General features: G+C 46.9%; 1 protein-coding gene across 5 annotated transcripts in view; it reads right to left on the reverse strand.

The window, feature by feature from the left end:
* Positions 1–205: 205 nt before the first annotated feature.
* The window catches only part of ZBTB40 (zinc finger and BTB domain containing 40), a 78,798-nt gene continuing 54,879 nt past the window's right edge, over positions 206–24,124 (reverse strand). For 4 of the 5 annotated variants that reach the window (XM_513186.7, XM_016956019.3, XM_063804449.1 and 1 more), the window contains 12 exons: positions 22,701–22,837; positions 22,111–22,312; positions 21,609–21,742; positions 19,495–19,663; positions 18,708–19,166; positions 17,751–17,957; positions 13,417–13,581; positions 10,610–10,824; positions 9,226–9,388; positions 8,421–8,507; positions 6,447–6,673; positions 206–4,692 (listed from right to left, as the gene is read on the reverse strand). In XM_513186.7, the coding sequence (XP_513186.3) occupies positions 4,498–4,692; positions 6,447–6,673; positions 8,421–8,507; positions 9,226–9,388; positions 10,610–10,824; positions 13,417–13,581; positions 17,751–17,957; positions 18,708–19,166; positions 19,495–19,663; positions 21,609–21,742; positions 22,111–22,312; positions 22,701–22,837 (2,360 nt within the window). In that variant the 3' untranslated portion in view covers positions 206–4,497. The remainder of the gene's footprint in view (positions 4,693–6,446; positions 6,674–8,420; positions 8,508–9,225; positions 9,389–10,609; positions 10,825–13,416; positions 13,582–17,750; positions 17,958–18,707; positions 19,167–19,494; positions 19,664–21,608; positions 21,743–22,110; positions 22,313–22,700; positions 22,838–24,124) is intronic. The other variant, XR_010154770.1, reaches the window with a different exon arrangement.

Consider the following 24,124-nt stretch of genomic DNA (forward strand, 5'->3'; position numbering starts at 1 on the left):
TCCCTGGGAAGGAGGGTTTAGGAATGAGACTCCAAGTGACAGGAGAGCTTTCTTTCCCCCAGGCCATGTTAACACGGCCTCAAGGTACACAAATGGCCCCTAGGACACCAGGCCTATCACCCCTGTCCCCGTCTGACACTGGCCCAGAACCAAAGAGAAAGCAGGTCTATAACATCCCAGTCCATTTGAAACTCATGTAGCCTAATTTTTTTCAAAGTACATATTTTATTTATATAGATTAGTGCAAGCTGAACATGAATATGGTTTGTAATCCAATTTATACAGCATCACGTAGTGGCTGGCTGTCCTGGCCATGGGTGGAAGCAGGGCTGACTGGCCTTGGTAAAGGAAATGACACACATTCCCCCAATTTGGAAGCAATCTTAATTAGCCAGGGAGTGATTTTCTTCCTTCAGCAATGTAGTCCCCAAAGTACAGACAGCTTCTCTCTTCCTTATAGGCCGAGTCGTAGGAGTAGCAAGCTTCTAAATTTTGGCTGTGCCTCTGAGCTTTTGGCCTAAGTCCCACCAGCCCCAAAGTTTCCGTGACAACAAAACAAGGATCAACTTGCCTCTGACACTCCCTTCAGCCCCAAATTGTTCTCTTACTCCCATTTTCTTCCTACCTCCCAAGTATCACTGGGATACAAGCAGAACAGGGCTGGGGTGCTGAACTCACCCTTGGGGAGGACTCATTATAGCATCCCTGCCTTTTCTCCATTATCGTCCAACTGCCTAGGCCCAATTTAATAACATGCTGCCTGTCTCCCTGGAACCACCTGCCCACTCTATACACGGTTAGCAATTCCCTCCCTCCTTTGGTCAATGTGCAGCTTCCAGGCACGTGAGGTTTAAACGCACACCCGCCACCCCATTAGCCTGTCTTCAGCTTGTGGTGACCACGTCACCAGCCCGCAGGTGAGAGAGGAACTCTTAGGGCCCTTCTCACCATTCTCCTTCCTTTCTGGGAGTCCCTGATTGATCCCGCAAATAAAGGGCAGGGACCTGTCTCCCCACTGTCTGTCTGACTGGATTTCTTTTCACCCCTCAGCCCCGGTTATCATAACTCTAGCCCGAGGCATGAAGCTGACATGCCTTCCGTGGTCAGTGGGAAGTCAGAATGCTTCCTCAGAGGAGACCTGGATTGCCAGGGAAACCTGGTACTCACACTGCAGACCCTGCTACTCACTGGGCTCAAAGTTTCCCAAACACAGAGCTTCTGAGACAGAAGAGAGAGGCTGTCTCTTCATGTCTCTTTACCCATAAAATAAATGAGTAAAGACCCCTGGTCCCTGCCCCTCTGGTTCCAGGTTCTGCTCATGCGCGTGGACAGTAGGAGTCTCACCTTCCCGCAGTAATCCTTGCTCTTGAATCATCTATTTGCTGTCTCACTTACCTATGATGGGCAAATCCTGTTCCATAACTGACCCCAGTATTCCCACAGAATCACACTCCAGCCTGGAGTCTGACTGCCTTTCCCTCCTCACCAGCTGGGCCATGAGCTCTGGGAGCAGAGGTCTGGGGACCCACCGAACAGATCCATGTGTTCCAAGAAGCCCACAGACTCCTTCACACCACCCCAAAGGCCCCAGAGTTCAGTCCAGAGGCCATAAGGGCAGCAGCCTATGGGGAACGAGGCAAAAACAACACCGGGACCCTACGGAAGCGAGCGATGTGGACTCAGGAGACCACACAAACACTGTCCTCTATGGCAGCAATTCAGGTCTCTTGGGCAGAAGTAGGAGAAAAGGATAAAATGGCCAAGCAGAGTCAGAAAGTTTTCCTATAAGATCCATGCCTGGGCTTCTCTAGAGAGCAAGACTATAAAATCAGTCAGCCAGTGCGGAGCCCGCTCAGAGCACAGTAAACTCGGGAAGGGCCTTCCCCTCTTTCTTGATGAGAACCAGCACTGGGTTTGTGCCTTCTGCTGAGTGTGCCATGGGCCAGAGGGCATCTGATGGGCCCCGGCAGCCAGTCCACTCTCGGCACAGTAAGCTGCAAAGCTGGTGATTCCAAAGAAAACAAATGTCTTGTCACAATCTGGGTCTCCAACAGAAACCTGGCCAGGCGTAGTGGCTCATGTCTATAATCCTAGCACTTTGGGAGGCCCAGGTGGGAGAACTGCTTGAGCTCAGGAGTTTTAAACCAGCCTGGGCAACATGGCGAGACCCTGTCTCTACAAAAAAAAAAAAAAATACAAAAACTGGCCAGCAGTGTGGCTCACGCCTGTGGTCCCAGCTACTTGGGAAGCTGTGGCAGGAGGACTGCTTGAGCCCACAGAGGTTGCAGTGAGCCAAGATCGTGCCACTGTATTCCAGTCTGGGTGACAGAGCAAGACCCTGTCTCCCCCAAAAAAAGAAACCTGAGAAAGAATTTCTCAGTGCTTGAAAGGATCTGACACTGGAATTCAAAATTTACAGCCCTCTTTATTCCGAAGAGTTTTTTTTGTTGTTGTTTGTTTTTTCTTTTTAAATCACTTCCCTATAAGCCCTCAGCAATTATTTCTAGTTTTGTTTTGGAAGAAATTTTAATGACATTCACTGCAACTCCCAAGCCCCATCCCACAGCTTGTGAGGGGCTGGATTCTCATCCACTGGACTTGGCACCAATGCCCTGTAAGCATGTGCCACTCTACGACCTTTCAGTGGGTTTTCTCTGCTGCCAAGGGGATATTCAGTGCCATTTTGCCACCTGCAGATCAAGAGCTCTCCCAGACTGACAGTTCCCAGGACGGAAAAGCCTTAATACAGGCACAGCCTTGGTAGAAACAGTGAGCCCTTCACATGGAGATGAAGTCTTAAAGGTTTGAGCACCATCTTCTGGTCAGTTTTTGGCTTCTGAGGCCAACTCTGCTTTAGAAACTTCATTTATTTCAGAATGACAGAACTCTAATTGACAAGCTCAAGTGATCTGCGTATCAAAATGTGGACAGGACCAGAAGCAGGTGTAGTTGGCTGGGATGAGCTGTCCCAGGCTGGCCGGAGCTGGCGCTCGCTGTGGAAACCGTTGGGGCTGCCTGCACAAAGCCGGCAGATGCCAGTCAGTGGGCGTGCTGGTCAGTAAGGCTGTGCCTTCTGCGCTTCAAGCAGGGTGAGACCTGACCATGTGGGAGCAATAAAAGCTTCCATGGTGACCAAACGTGACTCCTGCCTCTGTACATGGCAATGTGAGATGTGCCTGGAAGGAAGGGGTGGCCCCATCTCTGCCAGTGTGGGATCCAACCAGGCACTCCCCTCCACAGGGGGTCAAGCCACACAAGGTGGCAGAGAGCCCTGCCTGGTGTGTAAACACTGCACCAGCAGACTCCAACCTTTGGCATGGAAGGAAAAGAAGATAAATGCTAGTCATTCTCTCCAAACGGCAGGAACCTACATCTATCTAATTGCACTTCATAATGGATTCCACAAACCATTAATTATCAGATTATATTTTAGGAACTGAAGATAAAAAAAGCTTTGTGAAATTCAGACTCCAAAGGATCACTGACCTGCAATAAGTGTGGCGGCCTGCGGGAGGTGAGGCAGCAGGCCACTCCCAAGGCAGGGAGTGGGCGGCAGCAGAGCCACGGGCAGTCACGGCTGCTCCTCCACACGCAGACAGGAATGCCTGCCTGGTGCTGGTCACGGTCTGCACCATATGACCCAGAGGGAGCGAGGCTGCCAGGTCAGGCAGAGATTTCAGCCTTTGATTAAAGGAAGGGGATGAAGATGACACGGAAGAGCTGTGGGAACCAGGCTTCGGGTAAGGAATACCAAGAAGAATGTCCTGGAAAGGCAGACACTGTCTAGCAGCTGATGCCTCACATTAAACACTTCCAGCAGAAACTCCAGAGCTTTGTTTTGGGAAGAGCTGACAACTGACAAGGGGTTATCAGGCATGGAAATGAGGGCTACCTGTCCTATAGCCATCAGTAGGGTGCTGGGCATGGCCACTGGGTGGAGGGGGAACCCCAGCAGAGGGTAGGATGATAGGACCGAGGAAGGGGCCAAGTGTGCCTCAGGAAGGGGCCTGAGGTCCCCAAATTGTCTGTTGGTGCCCCTCTCACTTTAAATGGCCAGAGGCAGTGGCAGCATTTGCAGCCCCCACTGTGGGCCAAGTCCCATATCTAACTGCCATTCTGCCCACTGAGTGCTGTCGGCACATCACGCCTCCTGGGGTACCTGGTCACCAGCTCCCATCCCACTGCTCTTTCAGACTCTACTTCTGAAGCCACATGTCACTTGGGGATGGACAGTGTCATAGAGGCCGCAGCAGCGGGCCTGTGGGCAGGGAGGCCTGTCTGCTACAGAGGATGGTGTTATTGGTGTTGAGGGCTCAGATGCTATTGGTTCTAGGAGAACAACGAAGCTTCCGTCTGTTTTCTAGGTGAGACTGTGTTGGTTGGTGCTAAGCTAAGATGCTCACCACTCAGGACAGCCAGGGATGGAGGGCAAAGGGCAAGCTGTGGGGCCTCCTCTCTGCTGCAAACGCAGGAAGGCTCTGCCGGATGAAAGGCTGCTCATTTGGCCTCACCACAGATCAGCGTCACTGTGCCATCCAGCAAGTCCTCCACAGTCACCGCCACGAGCTCAGAGCTGGCCTGAGATGCCTGAGAATCTGGCAACGTCACAAACACCTGCGACCCGGCAAGCTGGGTCTCCTCCAAAGTGATCACCTGCTCTGTCGGGGCCACCGGCTCTGGGGTTTGGATCACCTGAAAGAGAAAGACCGTGAGGCTGCTCTGGGCAGTGTTCACAGTTGGCTCCCTGATTTACATGGTTTTCATCTCATGCTGTAATGATGATATTTATGTTTTCACCTGAGGAGAGCACTTACATGTGCCTAATGGGAAGAGGCAAGTCTAACCCACTGGCGATGCAAAAGAGAAGGCCAGCAAACAATTTAAATAACTGTGCACTAAATTGCTATAATTTTGCTCAGTACGCCATCTCGGGGCGCCCGGACTCTGATTACACACCAGCGAACACTGGCTCTGTTTTTCACACTGGGCTTTCCTGTCTTGGGATGACACTGCGGAGGTGAATGCCATGTGAGAGGAATGCCACTGAAGCCAGCTGGTCTCATGCCTGGAACATGGGAATGGGATTGATCCACCACAGGCCCCGGTAGGCCCGGGGCAGCCTCTCTGGACCTCTCGCAGGCTCACAGCCTTCCCAGGAGGCCACACAGTGACTGAGCTTAGGAGGAAGACTGGATGAACCGTGACTCCACGCATTCATTCAGCTCACCAGCCTGGCGGGGCCAGTGCCCCCTTCTCTCCTCCACAGCCCACCTATGTCCCTTCCAAATCTGCATAATCTGTTAGAGACCACCTTTCCAACTGAGAGAGAATGAGTCTGTGGTTAGGCATATCCAATTCCCGCCTAAGCCTCCAAGTTGATGTTTCTGACCCATAGATCCCAGAAGAGCTAGATGCCCTTGATATTTTTAAACTAGAGGCCACAGCCACCTTGCTCTTGAGAATCAGTGAAGAGCAGAGAGCAGGAACAAGTGAGGAAGCCAAGCCCAGCTACTTCTCCGTGCTACAGGAGAGAAGAGATCAACTGTGATGTTCAATCAACAATGATCCAGGATAGTAGTTTTCAAACTGCTTTTCTTTCTTTTTCTTTTAGAAATGGACGCCCCAGCCCCACCTTTTCCCCAAAGGACATATTATCAAGAACCATAATATACAAAAAAGATAAAAGCAGAGCACCTTTGGTTGATATGACAGCAGAGTGTTGGCGGGAGTCCTGCCTACCTGACTTCCCCTCTGTTCCCCAGAGGCCTGTAAGAACCTGGTTTATAAATGACTGATCTGGAACTGGACAGCGGGACAGTCTAACAGACCAAAACCTCAATCAGTTTATGGTTCCTCTCCAACCCACCCACAAATTACTGACGATGGATGGACCTGAGTTTATTTTCCTTTTCTGCCCACCCTCTCTGCAGAAGATGGGAAGAAGAGTAAACGAGGATCTGGGAAGCAAAGAGAAGCTGGATCAAGCTTAGCCCTGAAGCATCAAGAAGAGGTGGTTTTTTTGCCCAGGTAAAGGTGAGAGGCCCAGGTGTGTGCAAGTGTGTACTGTGTCCTGCCCAGAGGCGCTCTCCAAGCACTTCAACTGCAGGCAGTCCCTGCCCAACAAAGTGTTCCTCTGTCTCCGAGGTTTCCTGCAGTTCTCACCACACCCCACGGTGTTTCTCAGGAGGCAGGGACGTATGCACTGGGAGGAGGAACCAAGCTGTTCCTCTTTTGGAAATTCTTGTTCCAGGCTCCCTCTACCTAAGGGCCACTTCCCATGTGGCCACCAGGAGACTAGAATTTTCTGTTCTGTTTTGTAAGAAGTCCAGAGAGACTCTCTACAAGATCCCCAAAGAGTATCGCTGGGTACTATGACAGAGCCACCTCTAGAGAAGCCTTAGGAACCATGCATTAGCATTCTATGTAGCTGATGACCCCAGAATCACCTGCGCCATCTGTGAGGCTGCGGCCTGGGTTTCCGTGCTCATCACCTTTGGGTGCTCAGATTCCAGGTGACTGTCAAGCTGGGCCTGGGAGGTGAAGAGTTCCCCACAGAGCTCACAGGGGAAGGTGGTCTCTGACTGCTTGAAGTGCTCCGTGGTGACATGGTGCTGCAATGCTCCAGGAAAACGGAAAGTAGCAGCACAGTACAAGCACCGGAATGGCTGGGACCCTGGAGGAGAGGGAGACAGAAGGGGAGGGCTGTGGGTAAAATTCTCTGGGTAAAATGAGAGAAATGAGGGCAGGAAGACATGAGAGGAAAGAGCAATGAGGATCGAGGCTTGGAGGCGGATCCACGTTTTGTGGGACACGAACGTTATTCAATCTGGGGGGCCTTAAGAAAAATAATACAAAATGACAAGAACAAAGCCTTGGAAGGGTCCATGCAAGTGAGGGGCCCTGAGATGACAGTTTCATTAGTATCAGATTCAGGCCAAATCTGCCTCTGCAGAAGCCCATTATTCATTCAACTGCAGATAAAGATGCTGACGATACTATATTTCATCAATTCTAAGAAATACATTTTAACATCTCTGAAGTAGGATCGATGGCACCTTATGACTTCTGTCGGCTAAGGCAGTCAGGTGCAATCGTCAATGCACACACCAACATCAAAAGTGGCAGCATCAAGACTTGCAGAATGGGCATCCACGGCTTGGAAGAAACTCCCTAAGACAGGAATGGTGCACGTTTTTAACTCATGGAAACCAAATGGTTTAGAAGGGAGGAGGTAAGTGATGAAAGGTTAGCTATATTCCCAAAGCAGGAATCAAAAGTAGACTAGTTTTACATAACGCTCAAGAGACCAAAACGAATGGCCTTCAATTCTTGATGGAATCTTCTATTATGCATTCCATCATCAATGTTCTTGATGGCAGAGTAAACACTGTGTGGAAAAACATGCTTGTTGACAATCTGAATTGAACGTTACTCTGAGAAGCTGGATTCTTCCCTTAATCAGTTTTTTTATGTTTTCCTTTTTATGTATGCACACTAGAGTGAGTGACATGATAAAAATCTATGTCAAATCAGTCCAAAACAGCACTTAGAATAACGTAGAAATTCTAAGTGATAAGAAAGCACAGTTTAACTGGCAGTAGTTTTTCTTTTTTAATAGTTCCTTAAAAATGGGACATCTTGGCTGGGCGCAGTGGCTCACGCCTGTAATCCCAGCACTTTGGGAGGCCGAGGCGGGCGGATCATGAGGTCAGGAGATCGAGACCATCCTGGCTAACATGATGAAACCCCGTCTCTACTAAAAATACAAAAAAAAATTAGTCGGGTGTGGTGGTGGGCGCCTGTAGTCCCAGCTACTCAGGAGGCTGAGGCAGGAGAATGGCGTGAACCTGGGAGATGGAGCTTGCAGTGAGCCGAGATCGCGCCACTGCACTCCAGCCTGGGTGACAGAGCGAGACTCCATCTCAAAAAAAAAAAAAAAGTACATCTTATTTAGTCGAGCATGGTGGCAGGCACCTGTAATTCCAGCTACTTGGGAGGCTAAGTCAGGGAGAATTGCTTGAACCCAGGAGATGGAGGTTGCAGTGATCTGAGATCGCACCACTGCACTCCAGGCTGGGTGACAGAGTGAGACTCTGTCACAAAAAAAATAAAAATAAAAATGGTATATCTTGTAACTGGAATTGTATTTATTTATTTTTAACTGGCACTTTAGATTTGATGAATATAGCAATAACAATGACAATCACAGTTACGGCTTAAGGGATGCTTATTGATGCCAAGGCCTTCAGTTTTTCACACTACTCTATGAGGCAGGTGCTACAACTGTTCCCATTTTATAGATGAAGAAACTGAGGCACAAGTTTGTTAAGCGATTTAGCCTAGGTTGCAAAGCTGCAAGTGGTGGAGGGGAGATTCAGGCCCTGAGTCTAGCCTAGAAGTATGCTGACAGGGGTACTGACCTGAATGCTGGCACTTGACATGAACCTGCAGCAAGGCTGGCGTGGGGAAGAGCTCCTTACACTGGTCACATTCATGGAACTTCATATCTGTGAAGTGCATAAAGAAAGACGTGCTGGGAAAGAACAAATGGTTGGCTCTCCAAGGCTGAAGAGTAACAGGGCTGGGGTTGGGGCGATGGCCAATACTTAGCAAGCATCTACCAAGTGCCAGGAATCTTATAACCTATGGTATATTTGTACAATCTAGTGGTAAAGAGCACGAGATCTGGATCCAGACTGCCTGGATGCTCAGAGGGATGTTGTGAGAATGAAATGAGAAAATATACACGAGGTGCTTAGCATAGTGTCTTGCACATAGGAAACACTCTGTAACTGACAGCTGTTGTGATTATCACCAAATTTACCTGCAAAGTAGGTTTTAATAACTGCCATCCTGGAGAGAAGGAAACAGGCTCAGAAAAGGGAAGTCACTTGCCAAGGTCATGTAGCTGATAAGTGCTGGAATCAGGATTTCCACTCAGGCCTGCCTACCACTGAGGCTGACACCCTTCCCAGGTGCCCCAACAAGCTCTCACTCAGGGCTGGTGGGAGCTTACACTGCGCTACGCTTCCAGGTTTGAGAACCACTGCCACTCAAGCTGCTGCTACTGACTGCTGCTGCTACGGACAGGTGCGCTGGGGCAGAACAAAGGCAATGACCACTGCACATCACACTAGACTATTAGAAGTGGGGATTTCTGGTGGGGCCCAGGAGGCTACACCATCAAGCCCCTCCCGCTCTCTGCCGGTGGTACCCAAACTCCACCTGCATGTTCTGCTTTGATGTGCTTCTTGTGCTCAATGGTGTTGGGGAAGGTTTTGTCACAGGAGCTGCACTGGAGTGATGAGAACTTGGAAGATCGGTGGTTCTGAGCAGCAAATACGTCAGGGTGGTGGGTTCGATTGTGGTACCACAAACCAGACAATTGCTGCAAGGAATTTGGCAAGTGTTAGGTCTTAGAAAGTTCCAGCAAGCTGGAGAGCTCACGAGGCGCTCATGAGGGAAAGAAATACATTTTTGGATAAGCTGACGTTTCTAGTATCACACACTCTTACCTATCACACCGGGTGCTGATGTGAGGAAAGCCTGGTGTTTGTGAGAATAAGGCAACTACATATTCATTGAGAAGCCACTACATGGCAGGGCTCCCAGGAGTCCTTCACATGCCCATTCCTTACAACAAGCCTATGAGGGAGGTGTTAGAGTCTTCCTAGTGAGCTGGAAGCGGAGACACCGAGGGGTTAAATGACTAATCATAACATCAGGAGATAGCAGGACCAGGATTCAGGCCCAGGCCTTCCAACTGTAACACCTGTGTGCTTTACCAGTGAGCTGCATCTCACGGCTTCCCAGGGAGCTGGGGCGCAGCTGAGCAAGCTGCTGGAGGAGTGCACACTGCCCTTGCCCCATAAGCAAGAGTCCCTCTCCTTCCCGGGTTCCAGAGCAGCACTGGGAATACTTTCCCTACCATTCCACGCCATCCTAGGGCTCAAGCCCAGGTCTCCGTTCTGGAACGCTAATGTCACAACATGAGCGTTGGCACAAAGTTAGCTCTCAGTTTTCGCTGAGCTAAAGTTAGCAGTTATGCTTCTTTGTCTATACCCAAATCTTATAGATGCCACAAGGACCGTTCTTTTCTCTGTAGTTTTAAAGCTTCTGATAGATGTAGTTTCTTTTTAGTTCTGTATGGGGCTTCACTTTAATTACATATCAAATCCTAAGGTAAAAAGCCTGAGCCCTTCCCTGGGAGTTAAACAAACACACACTAATTGTGCCAAACAAGGTAATTCCAGGTAGTGTTCCACTCCCCATTGCCGCTGTCATGCCCATTGACACATGGGAGCAATGGGTTCTATGGAAGGTGAGCATCCAAGGGGAAAAGCAACATTCAGTTCACGACAAGTCTGCTGTCTAAGAGAAGAAGTGTATGAACTCTCTGCTCCAATAATGAGCTCCCCCACTGCAGCACTCTGACCAGATCTCCTTAGAGAATCTGGATCACAAGCTGCATCCTTCATGAGAATCAGCCAATTGTCACATCCTGGATACAAGATATGATCTGCAAGCCACCAACCCAGGCATCAGGGAAGATCAAATGAAGAGTAGGTCAGGGGTGAGGGGAAGAGCTCCCAGTGGCACCTGAGGTCACCTGGTAGGCCTTGTTGCAGATCCCGCAGCTGAAGGGCTTCCCTCCAACGTGGGTCACCATGTGCCGCTCCAGCATGGACGGGGCACTGAAGATCTTCCCACAGGTGGGGCAAGGGTGGTACTCTTTGGAGTGCACCTCATGGATGTGCTTCCGGTGATCCTGAAGAGTGGGGAAACTCATCCTGCACTTCTTGCAGTCATAAGGATCTTCTATGTCTAGTTTCACGGGACATCCATGAGAGGAAGAGGTGGAGAGGAAAAGAAAACACCATAGGCAGCCATCAGTGAAACACTGGTTGTTGTGTACAGCAACAAATGTGAAGACTCTGCTTACATAACAAGCAGGGTCTTAGACTCCAAGGATCAGAAATCAGTGTAGCAGTCACCTGACTACCCCCACCTTCATCCTAGGAGGTGGGATTCCTCCAGGGTTTCGAGATTAACTATCTCTGCAGCATCGTGTAGTTCATCTCCATTCCTCATTTTACATCTTACAAGTTAAATTACACTTTATCACTTTCCAGGGAGTTTCACCCTGGCTCGTCCTGTTTGCAGTGGGCATTCTGGAGTTTTCTAATTCTCTGTAGAGGATTTCCAGCACACTCCCCAGAGCATCACTAATTCCTTTGTCATCAACAGCACAAGTGGAGGGATGCTTCCTTTCTCCCCACTTTAGATTCAACAATAAAAAGATTAGCATAATGAGTGCTCTATGACAGGCATATTCTAAGTGCTTTATGTAAATTAACTCACTTAATCCTTCCAATAACTCTATGAGTAGGTTCTATTATCATCCCTATTTTACAGATTAGGAAAATCAAGGTTTAGAGTGGTAAGGCAGTATCTTGCCCATGGGCACAATTAAGAAATGGCTGAACTGAGAAACAATCCCATCTCTCACTCCCAAATCCATGCTGTCTGAGAGCTACATGCTTAATTGGATATGCCAACCCTTCAGTGAGACCCCCACAATAAAACTAGTAGTGATGAAGAATACATTTGCCATCCTATGGCAGGAAACTTTGGTCTTTTTCTTAAAGCAACAGAAATCAAAATGTTTTAATAAAATCCTTTGCTCACAAGCCAATCTTTTATGTGCATTGATTCAGATTAATTCAGGAATTCTGACATGCAGCAGCATTCGGTATCACTAACTAGTTTCCCTGTGGACATGAGCTCTTGAAATCTCAGTTTTACACCATCTTCTAAGACACTTTGATGCAGCTTTCCATAAGCAATGATGTGGTTCTATGAAACAGGCAAGAAATGGGAGAGAGAGGGGGGCCTGGATGCTAGGCCTGCCACGGATGATATAGTTTAAGGGTATGGCAAAGTATTCTGGGTCTTCTCCCTTCTGAAAGTTAATAACGTCTTCCCCTTTTCTGACGCCCAGGTAATGCTACTGGGAAAGGAAGACTAAAGCAGAATGTCATTAAAGAGGTCAAAAGGACATCAAAATTGTGGCACTGGATCCAAGCCAAATCTCTCATCTGGAAGCCTACTGTAACTGGATTTTTTTGGACAGCCTTGTAAACTGCTTGGAGGGAAAGGGCCACACTTTATTTTCCCCCTGCATCACCCAATGTCTAGCCACATGCTGGGCACATAGGAGCTTTGGCAAAGTCCTTGCTGGCTGGCTGACGACAGACTTGGATGTGTTTACATAAAGCGCACTTGTGAGACACTGTATCTGCCAACAGCTAGAAACTGGTGTGTGGGAAGAGGGGTGGGGAGGGAAGAAGAGCATGTGAGATGCATGGCATGCAAAAAAGACAAGTTTTGATGGTGACAAATGGCATCTGAGAGGGTTGCTCTTGTCACCAGTAATAATAGTATCTGGCATTACTGAGCATTTTCTATGTGTCAGGCGTGGAGTGTCATGCTTTACATGTGATCTCATTTAATTCTAATTACAATCCAAGGTGGTGGCATTATTATTTGCTCTAGTTTACAGAAGGGGCATAAGAGGCTTAGAATGGTAAATAAATTTAAGGCCTCAAGAAAAGTAAGCGTCAGGGTCAAGATTCAAGTCCGAGCCTGTGTGATTCCAGACTCCAAGCTCTTAACTCCCCTGCTGTGCTGTGCTGTGCTGATTACACTCCTGCTGCAACAAGAGAGGCTGAAGAAAATGTGATGTGGCCAGCCAAATGCCACGCTGGTGATTTCCCGATGGTGTAACGAGGAATCACGGAATTTCTTTGTCCTTCCTTCCTGTGTGTGTATATATATGTGTGTGTGCCCACGCATGCATGCATGCCGAATAAAAGTGTGTTTCTGTCTGTGTCAGTTCTCACAGAAGGGGAGAAAGACAGGGGCAGACCCCACTAACTGTGTGAAATACAATGGCATTCGGAAGAGAATGCTGGGCAGGAGGTTTTTAAGGGAACATAACCAAGGCTCACTTACGAAGGTAGACATTAACTCAGAAAGTGTCTGGACTGCTCCTACGGGAAAAGGCAAATGGAAGATGGACTAATGGAAATATTCCAGTGCTCTGTGAGCCAATCAGTTATAGAGGCTTTCTCCTTCAAACAAAATCTGCCTCTGTTGGACAAATGGTGCCAGGTGGGCTAAAAAGGAAGACAGGGAAACAGCCTGGCCAGAGAGAAATAAGCGTTATATGAGATACCTTAAAATGAGATTCTTCCTGAACTAGGAATGAGGGACTCTGGGTTTTGCAGGGGAACAGGTAAGGGGAATGCACTGAATGGAGCTCGGGTCTGATGGATTGGCACCTCTGCTGCAATTGACACGCTTTCCCAGTGCCAGGCTGGCACTGAGGGCTTGAGATCCACAGTCTCTACATACTGTGAAAGGTGTGCAGATGGATGGAGAGGCCATTGGCTTGCCGGAAGCCCTTGCCACAGTCCCTGCAGACATAGGGCTTGTCCCCGGTGTGGGTCCTCACGTGGCGGGACAGCTCAATAGACTGGGCAAACACAGCATCACAGTACTGGCATGCATACATTTTCCCTGCAAATACACAGGAGCTTATTAGAGTCAGCACTAAAAATTTATGGCATTGCTACAAACAAAATCTAATTCTACAGCACGTATCAGGGAAATATCATCTGGTAGATGACATTAAAACATCAGGCAGTCTGCAATACGCTGGGTGAGATCTGAGCCGTCTCATCACATGGCACCTCACAAACACAGCCGATCACACGGAAGGTGCGAGTGTGGTTGGACAAAGGAATAAGGACGGAGTTCTCACTGCACAAGACAACCCATCTGTTCATCAGCCACCACAAGTATGGAAGAGCGCACTCTACTCCCGCAACCAGATACATCCCTGTGCCCAGAAACACGTGGGTTTGGATCCTCTGGCGACATATACAGTGTGGATCTGCAACTGTGCACAAAGGTGAGAGTCGTGGATTCAGAGAGGAATGAAAGCCTTCTTCCAGTTGCTTGCTATAAAGTTATTATGTATCCCTTGGTTTCTCTATTTTCACATGCATATAATGAGGATATAATGACCAGACTGCCAAAGATTATTAGAAAATGTGGATAAAGAACAAGTCTGGAGAACTGGCATTTGTGAGAAATGCTAGACCAACTGAACCTCCAAGCTCCCTTATGGGCCAAGAGAGCAAGCAGGGCAATCGGTGAGGCAAGGCTCCAGAACCCCGGATCCCAGGGTCTACCACAACTAAGGCAAGCAGCCTCATTTTCAGTGTTTATGTATTGGGCTGCCAAATAAGACTCTGTTAGGAAAAAAAGGGTTCCTTGAATGGAGAGGTGAAATTATTGAGGAGCCTGGGGCTTAGTCCTTGACGTTCTCAATCCTCAGTTTCTAGATGATCTCTCAGTGCCTCATACACCATCTGTAATGGATGCCTCCTGTAGTATAGCTCCAGCTCCCACCTTTCCCCAGAACTGCAGACCCATATGTCCAACTCCCCACTGCTCTGCTCTCTACCTGGATGTCTAGTAGGTATCTCCAATGCATCAAATAGGCCACTATTTGTGGTAATTTGTTACAGCAGCAGGATAAACTAACATACTTCACATAAAAACCCAAAGTCCTCATCTGTTTTGGGAGCTCAAAACAGAGCTTCCAATGCTCTATCCCCATCACCCCCACAGCCACCATCCACACACTCCCCCATCTCAGTAAATGGCAGCATCATTCACTCAGTTGCTCATGGCAAAGTCCCAAAGCCTTCAGTTCCTTTAGTTCCTTTCTTTCCTTCACATCCCACATCTAATCCACCATGAGTCCTGTTACCTCCATTTTCAAAAACATATCCTAAAACTTGAACATTCTTTACAACCCCCACTAACACAACTCTAGTTGAAAACTATATCACCTCTACACTGAACGGTTCTAACAGCCTTCTGTTTCCCTCTTGCCCTACTATAGCTCATTGTCTGGAGTGGCCAGAATTAACTTCTGAAAATGTAAATTAGATCCTACCACTCATTCTCTGCTCAAAACCCTTCTATGGCTTCATGTGGTAGGCGGGATAATGGCCCCCAAAGATGTCCATGTCCTAATTCCTCAAACCTGTGTGTATGTTACCATACATGGCAAAAGGACTTTGTGAATGTGACTGGATTAAGGATCTTGTGATGGGGGGGTTGTCTTGGATTATCTAGGTGGGCTCAATGTAATCGCAAGGGTCCTCATAAGAGGGAGGAAGAAGAGTCAGAAAAGGAGGTATGGTGATGGAGGCAGAGGTTGGGGTGATGTGGCCAAGAGCCAGGGAATGCGGGCAACGTCTAGGGGCTGGAAAGGCAAGGAATGAGATCTCCCCTAGAGCCTCCAGAAGGAACTCTGTCGAAAGCTTAAATTTAGCCTCACAAGACCCATCTTGGATTGCTATCCTCCAGAATGGTAAAAGAGTATATTTGGGTTGTTTTAGGCCAGCATTTGTGGTAATTTGTTACAGCAGCAGGATAAACTAACACACTTCACATAAAAACCAAAAGTCCTCACCTTGGCTTATAAGACCCTCCAAGGTCCAGCCTTTGCTAGCATCTCTGGCCTTATCTCTTAATGCTCTTCCTCGTTGATTCTGCTTTAGCCCCTTCTAGTTTTCTGTGGTCTCTCATGCAGGTAAAGCTCGTTTCCACCGGGGAGGCAGCTCTGCACTTGGGATGCTCTCCTTCTAGGTCTTCCACTGGCTCCATCTCTCACTTTGTTTAGGTTTCTCCACAAGTGCCATCTCGCAGAGGCCTTCTCTGATGATACAAATAGTGTCCCCCAAGCCCTGTCCTCTCACTGTGTACCCTGCTTTATGCTTCTTCATAGTAATAACTGCTATCTAAATTTATACTATATATTTATTTGTTTATTGTCAGTTTTACCCAGTGGGATGTAAGTCCCATGACAGGGGTGCGTATATTTACAATACCCCCTGCTGAAACAGTGCTTGTGAAATTCATTCACTCAGCAAATATCGATTGAGGGCCTACTATTGCCAAGTACTAGTCTAAGTCCCATGGATACAGCAGTGGGAAAAGAAAGACTAACAGCTTGCCACTCATGACACTTGCATTCTAACAGGGAAGACTAAGCAGAAATAAATTACTAAAGTAGATACTACATCATATGAGAAGCACTATGGGAGAAAAATACTGCATGGAAACCAGGGGTGGGGTGCTGAGACCTTACAGAGGGTGGCCCAGGAAGAGACTCACAGAGAAGGTAAGTGTAAGTAAGGTCTCAAAGGAGGTGAGGAAGTGAAACGTGAGGTGTCTGACGGGAAGCGTCCCCAGCAAAGGGAAGGGTAAGAATAAAGGTCCTGGAGCAGGTGCCTGCGGGCCTGAGGCCTGGCCAGAAAGCTAAAATGTGCAGGCCTAAGAGAGGAAGTCAGAGAGGAATCAGGAATGTTAATCACAGAGGGCCGGGGAGGCTATCTTAAGGACTCTGGATTTCACAACTGAGTGGGACAAAAAGCCATTGAAGAATTTGGAGCAGAGAAGTGACCTGATAGGGTTTATTTATTTTTTAAGTATCAAGAGAAATGGTGAAAGCAAGACCAGCTTTGAGGCTACTGTGACAGTCCACATCAAACAATGGTTACCTTATAATTTATAAAGAAATGCTCTAAACAATAGGTAGACTGCTCCAAAAAGCCTTCCCTGACAATGTACCTCCTCCTCCCCTCCAACTGGACTAGAGACCCCTTCTCCATCCTTCCTCATCACGCTGGTGTTATTCCACATTATACCGCTGACAATCTGCATTGTAACGGGCACTACACTCCCCTCCCCCTGCCCCCTTCAGGCCACAAGCTATGGGCACACAGGAATCCCAGCTCAGCCACTCGGCATCTGCCACTGTCTGATCCACAGTAGGTGCTTAGTCAGGGTCCTTCTCATGCTTGAACTCGACCTCAAAGCTCAAATAATTTTATGTAAATTCTCTATAACTTTTAATGGCAAAAACCGCAATGACTTTTCCACAAGACCTAATATAAAGTCATAGGAGGTTAGCCAGTCTCTTTCAGAAGCTCTCCCAGTAAGCAGTTTACGTCTGTGCACAGAGCTATTCCCAGTCGTCTGTTTGCCTAGAGGTTGTGCATTGTTTTTTTATTTTATTTATTATTATTCTTATTTTTGAGACGGAGTCTCACTCTGTTGCCCAGGCTGGAGTGCAGTGGCACAATCTCAGCTCACTGCAAGTTCCACCTCCCAGGTTCACACCATTCTCCTGCCTCAGCCTCCCGAGTAGCTGAGACTACAGGCGCCCGCCACCACGCCCGGCTAATTTTTTGTATTTTTTAGTAGAGATGGGGTTTCACCATGTTAGCCAGGATGGTCTCAATCTCCTGACCTTGTGATCCGCCTGCCTCGGCCTTATTTTTTTTTTGATACTTAACTTTTGTGGGTACACAGTAGGTGTATATATTCACAAGGTACATGTGATGTTGTGCTACAGGCATGCAATATGAAATAACTGCATCATGGAGAATGAGAGATCCATCCCCTCCAGCATTTATCCTCTGTGTAATAAATAATCCAAATTACACTGTATTTAAAATGTACAATTAAGTTACTATTGACTTTAGTCACCCTGTTGTGCTATCAAATTGTTTTGTTTTTGAGATATATATCACACCTAATCCAAATGGGGTTTAGGCAGTTCGCAGTGAAAGTCTGCAGGAGAAATGAACTGTGCCCCACCTTACCTTCCGAGTGCTTCTTCTTGGTGTGATAGGCCAGGGCGGAGGCCTGGGTGAAGGTCATGAGGCAGTGCTTGCACATGAACGGGCGGTCCCCGGTGTGAAGGCGAAGGTGGTTCTTCAGGGTGGAATTGGCTGCAAACTTCGCCCCACACTCTTCACAGGAGAAAGGCTTCTCATCGAAGTGCTCTGTCAGCTTATGGTACTGCATGCCTAGGGAAGCCAAGGACACCAGAGGCCAGAAGAGATGCTACTAATCAGTGTTAGGAATCTAGCACAGGATACCAAGAGCACTGTCTCAGCCCAGGCCTCCTGGTACCCACTGCACACAGCCACGCTGCTCTCTACCCACCAACTGGCATCCCCAAAGTCACCTGGCCTTACTCCTGGATGGAGCCGGTGGAAAGTAATGCTGGGCTTATCTTCCCCATTCCCTTCTCTCTCTTAAATAGGACCCTGCCACCCAGAACTAGGGAAATTCAACTTGCTTTTATATTTCGTTAGGTTTATCCAAATTCTAGGACAAGGGAAAACCATTCTGACTGTACATCCCATGATTTCCATGACTCTTGTTTGTTACCAAGAAACAAGTGGCACATGGAAACATGAGCCAGGTATTAAGTAGCTGGTTATCACTGTAAACAGTAAGAGCTGTAAGTTATTGTGTGCTCACTCTGTTACAGGCAGTGCACTGGTGTTTAGCTCTGTTACCTTAAGTCTTCATAACAATCCAACAGAGTAAGTGGTATCAGGGTGCTGCTTTAATAGATTTGGGGAAATCAAAGCTCGGGGGCTGATTCCAAAGCCCATGCTCTTAAAATATTCCCCTGCCTCTGTAGGAACCTGCTCTATTTTCTAAGCCCACCCACAGCCCTCACTGCACACAACTAAGGGAAAGGCCTGAAATCCAAGCTATAAAACCCACAATTATCATCCTCTGTTCCTTTGCCTTCTTGAACGTACCTGAGGCATGGGCAAATTCTCTGCCACAGAGGTCACATGTCACTGGAAGCCTCTTCTTCTTCTTCTTAGGGGCATCGGGCTCTCCACCTGCACCATGGGCCTCCAGCTGATGTTTGTCCAGCTCTTTCTTTGAATCCTTGGTCTCACTGCACTCCTTACACTGCACCTGTTTGCTCTTAGCCACCCGGCAGCGCTTCATGTGCACCTTTAGGCGGCAGTAGAAATGGAAGCTTTTGTCACAGGCCTTACAGATGAAGCTCTTCTTGGCAGGGTCTGGGGAGGCTGAAGCCTCCTTCTCTTGCTGTCCTGGCAAGGAACCAGTCTCTCCTTGATCATTCTGTTCCCCAGGCTGGCTGTTTTCTTTGGCTGCCTTTTCATCTTCTTTGTTGTTGGCTTCAAGGTGAAATTTATTACTCACCTTCCACGTTTCCTTCTCTCCATCTTCCTTAGTAAGGACACCTGCATAAAAGAGACATCTCGTGGCTCTGCGAACTCTCTGTTTCTATTTTGCTTTATAACGTTTCTAACACACTTCTTACAGGAGACTAGAGACTACTTGAGATCCTCAAAAACACTCTGAAGTAATATCATTGTCCGCCTTACTTTCCAATAAACACAAAGAACATTTTCCCCCTATGTCTCATGACTTTTTTAGGTATTGAGAGCATATAAAATGAATACGTAACTTAAGGTTGTGATAAACTATGATATGAAATGCTGTCTCTTTCTTCAAGAAACAACCTGGTGTGCTGACAGGAACCCCCTTCCCACCTGGCCCGTTCCTTACCAATGTATGCTAACTCCTGCATGACAGGCTGCAGGCCTGGAAAAGATTTGTGGACACTGCACAGGAGGTGGCATATTTCAATGGCCGGGACTGATTTTTCCATGGCTCTGCTCAGCACTGCTCTCAGGGAAGCTTCAGGGCTGGCTGTCTCAGAGGAAATGCTCAGAATCTAAATGAATACCAGGAGACAAAGGTGTGGGGTTAATCTCAGCAGATTTTCCCCATGGTTTTCAACCTAAAAAAAAAAAAAAAAAGCTAATCCCAGGAAGGCACTGCTCCATTTATAAGCAGTTTATACATCGCCTTGTGATAAATGTAGTGGACAGCTCTGCTTGCCAAAGAACAGGAAAACTAACAAAACAGAAAAAAAGAAGCATGTATCCAGATAAATGTGCAAATACAAAGAAGATACATGCAGGGAAGCATAAAGCATTTTCTCTAAGAAATAGCTTATCAGAAACTAGGAGTCTCCCAAAGACCTTTTCTGGATCTTAATACTAAAAGCTTGAAAAGCTATAGGATTTGGTCGTCGGTGTGTCTGTCTTGAAAATCAGAATAGGTTTTCATAATATATAATTGTCTCAATGTCTGGAAGTAATTCTGCATGATCAGTGGCTTCATATTTTTAGATACTTAGATGTACCCATTTAAACGTCATTTTCTTTCACAAAGAAACTCAGCGTTTTAAAGAAGGTTCAAATAGAAGCTTTAAAGAGTCCAAGAATATTATTTCAAAGCTGTCGTCCTCTTTCAGAATGTTAGAGCTATCAGCAGAAAGAGTCGGTACACTGAGAAAATAAAGCTAAACCATCCACAGATGGCCAAACGGAATTTTCATTTTGGAAGATATTTTATTTCTGCTCTTTTCAAGTCTATCTAAATAAACCTGATGTCCCTGGAGGCAGGCATGAGACTAATTAGTGAGGCTAAAACTGATCAACTGCAGAAGCCCCATCTCTGAAGTTACGGCGTGCTGGAGAGAGTCTAACAGATGAGTCTTTCCTCTGAAGCCCCACAGAAATGTGTGCCATCTTCTTCCCATCTGAGTCAGACCAACATGTGGCTGTTACCTGCATAGAGAGAGTTAGAAACCCGCCCTTCTGCACATCTTCCACACCTACCTGAATCAAAAGGGCACTACATTTGAATCTGTAGTTTAATTTCATGTTCCTTTCTTGTTCTTCCCCACTCAGGATGCAAATGATCCTGGGCTGGACACCCATGAGTTCCCCCAGTCCCCACTTGGTATTCCTGGGATGCTGGCCACATTGTGTGAAGCCTTACAGAAAATGAGCTGGCACTATTTGCTACCCCATATGGGCAAAAGCTTTGTTTTATCTACGTTTATCTTGGCTCTTTCTAGAAGCCAGAATAGAACATGTAATAAGACCAGTTTTACTTTCCTTCATCTGAGAGAAGCTGCTTCTTAGAACAGGTAAGAGAACAGTATCATGGCTCCAGGGGATACCAGGTTTAGATAAATGGAATAAATTGGTTTGAGTCATAGGAAGCTGGGTTCAAATCCTGACATCATCTCCTCCCTGCCGGAGCATTTTAGACAGGTAACTTAACCCTTTGGGGCCTGAGAACCCTTGTCTATAAAATGTGATAACATCACCTGCCATGTAGAGCTGGAAGGATTAAAAGAGCAAATGTGTTAGGAAGCATTAGCCTAGCAAGGGGTACAGATATTAGTTCTGGCCAGGCACAGTGGCTCACACCTGTAATCCCAGCACTCTGGCGAAGCTGAGATGGGTGAATCACTTGAGGCCAGGAGTTCGAGACCAGCCTGGCCAACATGGCGAAACCCCGTCTCCACTAAAAATACAAAAAATTAGCAGGGCACGGTGGTGCTCACCTGTAATCCCAGTTACTTGGGAGGCTGAGGCAGGAGAATCACTTGAACCCGGAAGGCAGAGGTTGCCATGAGCCAAGATCGTGCCACTGCACTGCAGCCTGGGCGACAGAGCAAGACTCTGTCTCAAAAGAGAAAAAGGAAAAAAAAAGAAGGAAAAACAACCCAACCAACTATTGGTTCCTCTCTTAGGAATGAAGACAGTCCCAGGCAACAACTGTAAAACTCTCTGGCATTTCGCTTTTTATTCCCACCACACCTCTTTCACAGTCTCTGCCAGGTGCTCCTCCTCCGAGGTAAAGAGTTTGCACTCAATCTTCTGTTGGATGGCCTCCAAGATCAATTGGTTATGCCTCAGGATTGTTTCTAAAGTGGCACGTTCTGGGGTGGTCACTGAAAAAAAGGGGGATCAAAAACTCATTAGGCAAACAATGAGCACCATTTTTTCCTACACCCTTCCTCCACTCAACTCTTCATAATGAAAATGCATTTCCCCTATCTCCTATCTGAGGTTGGCAGTGGGGAAAACGGCAAATAGCACTGTAATCAGAGTATAATAATGAATGTAAGCTTAAGATAATTACTGGATCTATTTTTTAAAAGGTTTACAAACTCTTGTGTCCTTGAACAAAACTGCCAGTCCTTACTTCTAATAGTAGGGATGTAGGTGACTACCGTTAAGAGAGCTCTTCCTATTTTCTAGGAAGACTGACAGTCATCTCTAGTGGGGGCAAAACCCCCCCAGAGGTCAGGTAACTTACCTGCCCGGAAGAAAGCATCGGCACCAGGCTCCCTTCGTATTTCCTCCGTGAGCAGGTCCAATGGGCAGGTCTTTGTCTCCTGAACCACCAGCAGCAGTTGCCAAACGGCTGCGGCAGAGAGAGTCCGCTTTTCTAGAACTGCTGATATCAGAGAATTGAAACCACCTGAACCAGAGTCACGTTTCACAAGCTTCTCCATGACCTTCAAGATGTAACACAAACACGTAAGAGACTCTCCAGCCACTAGCCCAGCTGCAGAGCTGCAAGTCTAGATATTGGGTTACAGTGAATATGTTTGGGGAAGGAGTTTTTCAACATCCTCACCTCTCAGTCTGAGAGATTTCTTATACATGACAAAGTTCTTCATTTCTCCTTTTGAATGCCTTTCCTTATTACCACAGAAATTAGAACTATTCTATTTGTTATTCCACCTTAGAAACTGAGATACCTTCTATTTCTCCTCTACTTAGCAATTCTCAACATGGCTACATATGTATATTTACAGAAAATATAAATGTGTGTGTGTATTCATATTTTTTCCTTCTTTCTCATTTTACCCTCCCCTCCCTCTGTTTCTCTCCCTCTCTTACCTCTCTTTCTCCAGGGGCTAAACTTGTCATGTGTGAGATCATCTTTAATAAAATCTGGTTGTCTGTGAAAATCTCAGAGAGGTTTTCATGATAGCGTCTCAATAGCTCAGTCCCATAATCATCAGGGCTTGGTTGGACTGTAAGGATATTAGCAAAACAATAATGTTTGATGCAACAAAACCTCCTACAGAAGACTCCAGGATATTACCAATGAGAGAGGAAGAGAGCAATCAGCACAAGGGCTCAGTGTCCTCTGCAGAGCCCTGGCTTGGGGCCTCATACACATATGTTCGGAGCTCCTCTGCCTACACTTAATCGCTTGGCGCTTCAGGGTCATAAAGCCGTTAACACTTTGAAAGTCAGTGCCTGGTGGTAGGAGCTAGCAATTGCTCACCAGGGGGGTAATTAGAAGGCTGTACTTGTAAGAGACTCAGATGTGCAGGTTCAAGGGGGGGTGTTTGTCAAGCCTGAGGTAGAGGATCCGTGTGGCGATCCTAAAGACGAGCACGAATCAAGGCTGTGCGTGTGAAGCTGACCCGTGGTTTTTCTATTTAGGTGCCCTTTGGGCCAATTTGTTAGGTTCTCTCTTTTAAGAGGTCACATTTACTTGGAAGTTAAGAAAAATTGAAACTATCAGGCATTTCTCTTAGCTTTGCAGATATTTAAAAATGTACCCTTTTCTTTAGCTCAGTAACTCCACTTCTGGAAATCCAACCTTAAGAAATTATCTGAAGGTCTTTGTCTATGTACAAAGACAACTATCAAAGCATAATCTTTGCCGATGATGACAGTGAAGATAGCAACTAATATTTACTGAGTGCCCATGTGCCGGGCACAGTGCTAAATGTTTTACATGTATTATACTAGCCACACAAAAACGAATGTGATAGGTACCACTCTTACCTCATTTCACACAGCAAATGAGGTTCAGAAAGATTAAGTCACTTGCTCAGGGTATTACAGCTACAGAATGGTGCAGTGAGGGTGCGGCCCCAGGTAGTCTTGACACCAACGCCTACAGTCCTAACCATTATGCTACATCCGCTCTGAAATAAGGGCATGAATAATACACCATATACATCCTTATGATGGAAAACTACACAGCCTTCAAAAACTAGGATTGTGGGGAGTTTTTCTGAACTGTGGAGAAGGCTGCTGCAATGTTACATGGGGAAACCATAAAATTATACAATATGATAGTATCTCAATATTATAAAAGTGATGGATAAAACATGTCAAGGTGTTAATATTGGCATCCTTGAGTGGTAGGATTTTAAATGGTTTTCTTCCTTATATTTGGAATTGTCCAAGCTTGTGTAAGTACATACTACTTTTATAGGCTAGGAACAAATATCCTTTTTCTGAAAACCATCTGAGTCCTAAATGCTCTGGGACAGGGAAGAGTTGGCTTGAGCTGGATTGTC

This window comes from Pan troglodytes, chromosome 1 (assembly GCF_028858775.2).
Source record: "Pan troglodytes isolate AG18354 chromosome 1, NHGRI_mPanTro3-v2.0_pri, whole genome shotgun sequence".
Classification (NCBI taxonomy): Eukaryota; Metazoa; Chordata; class Mammalia; order Primates; family Hominidae; genus Pan; species Pan troglodytes.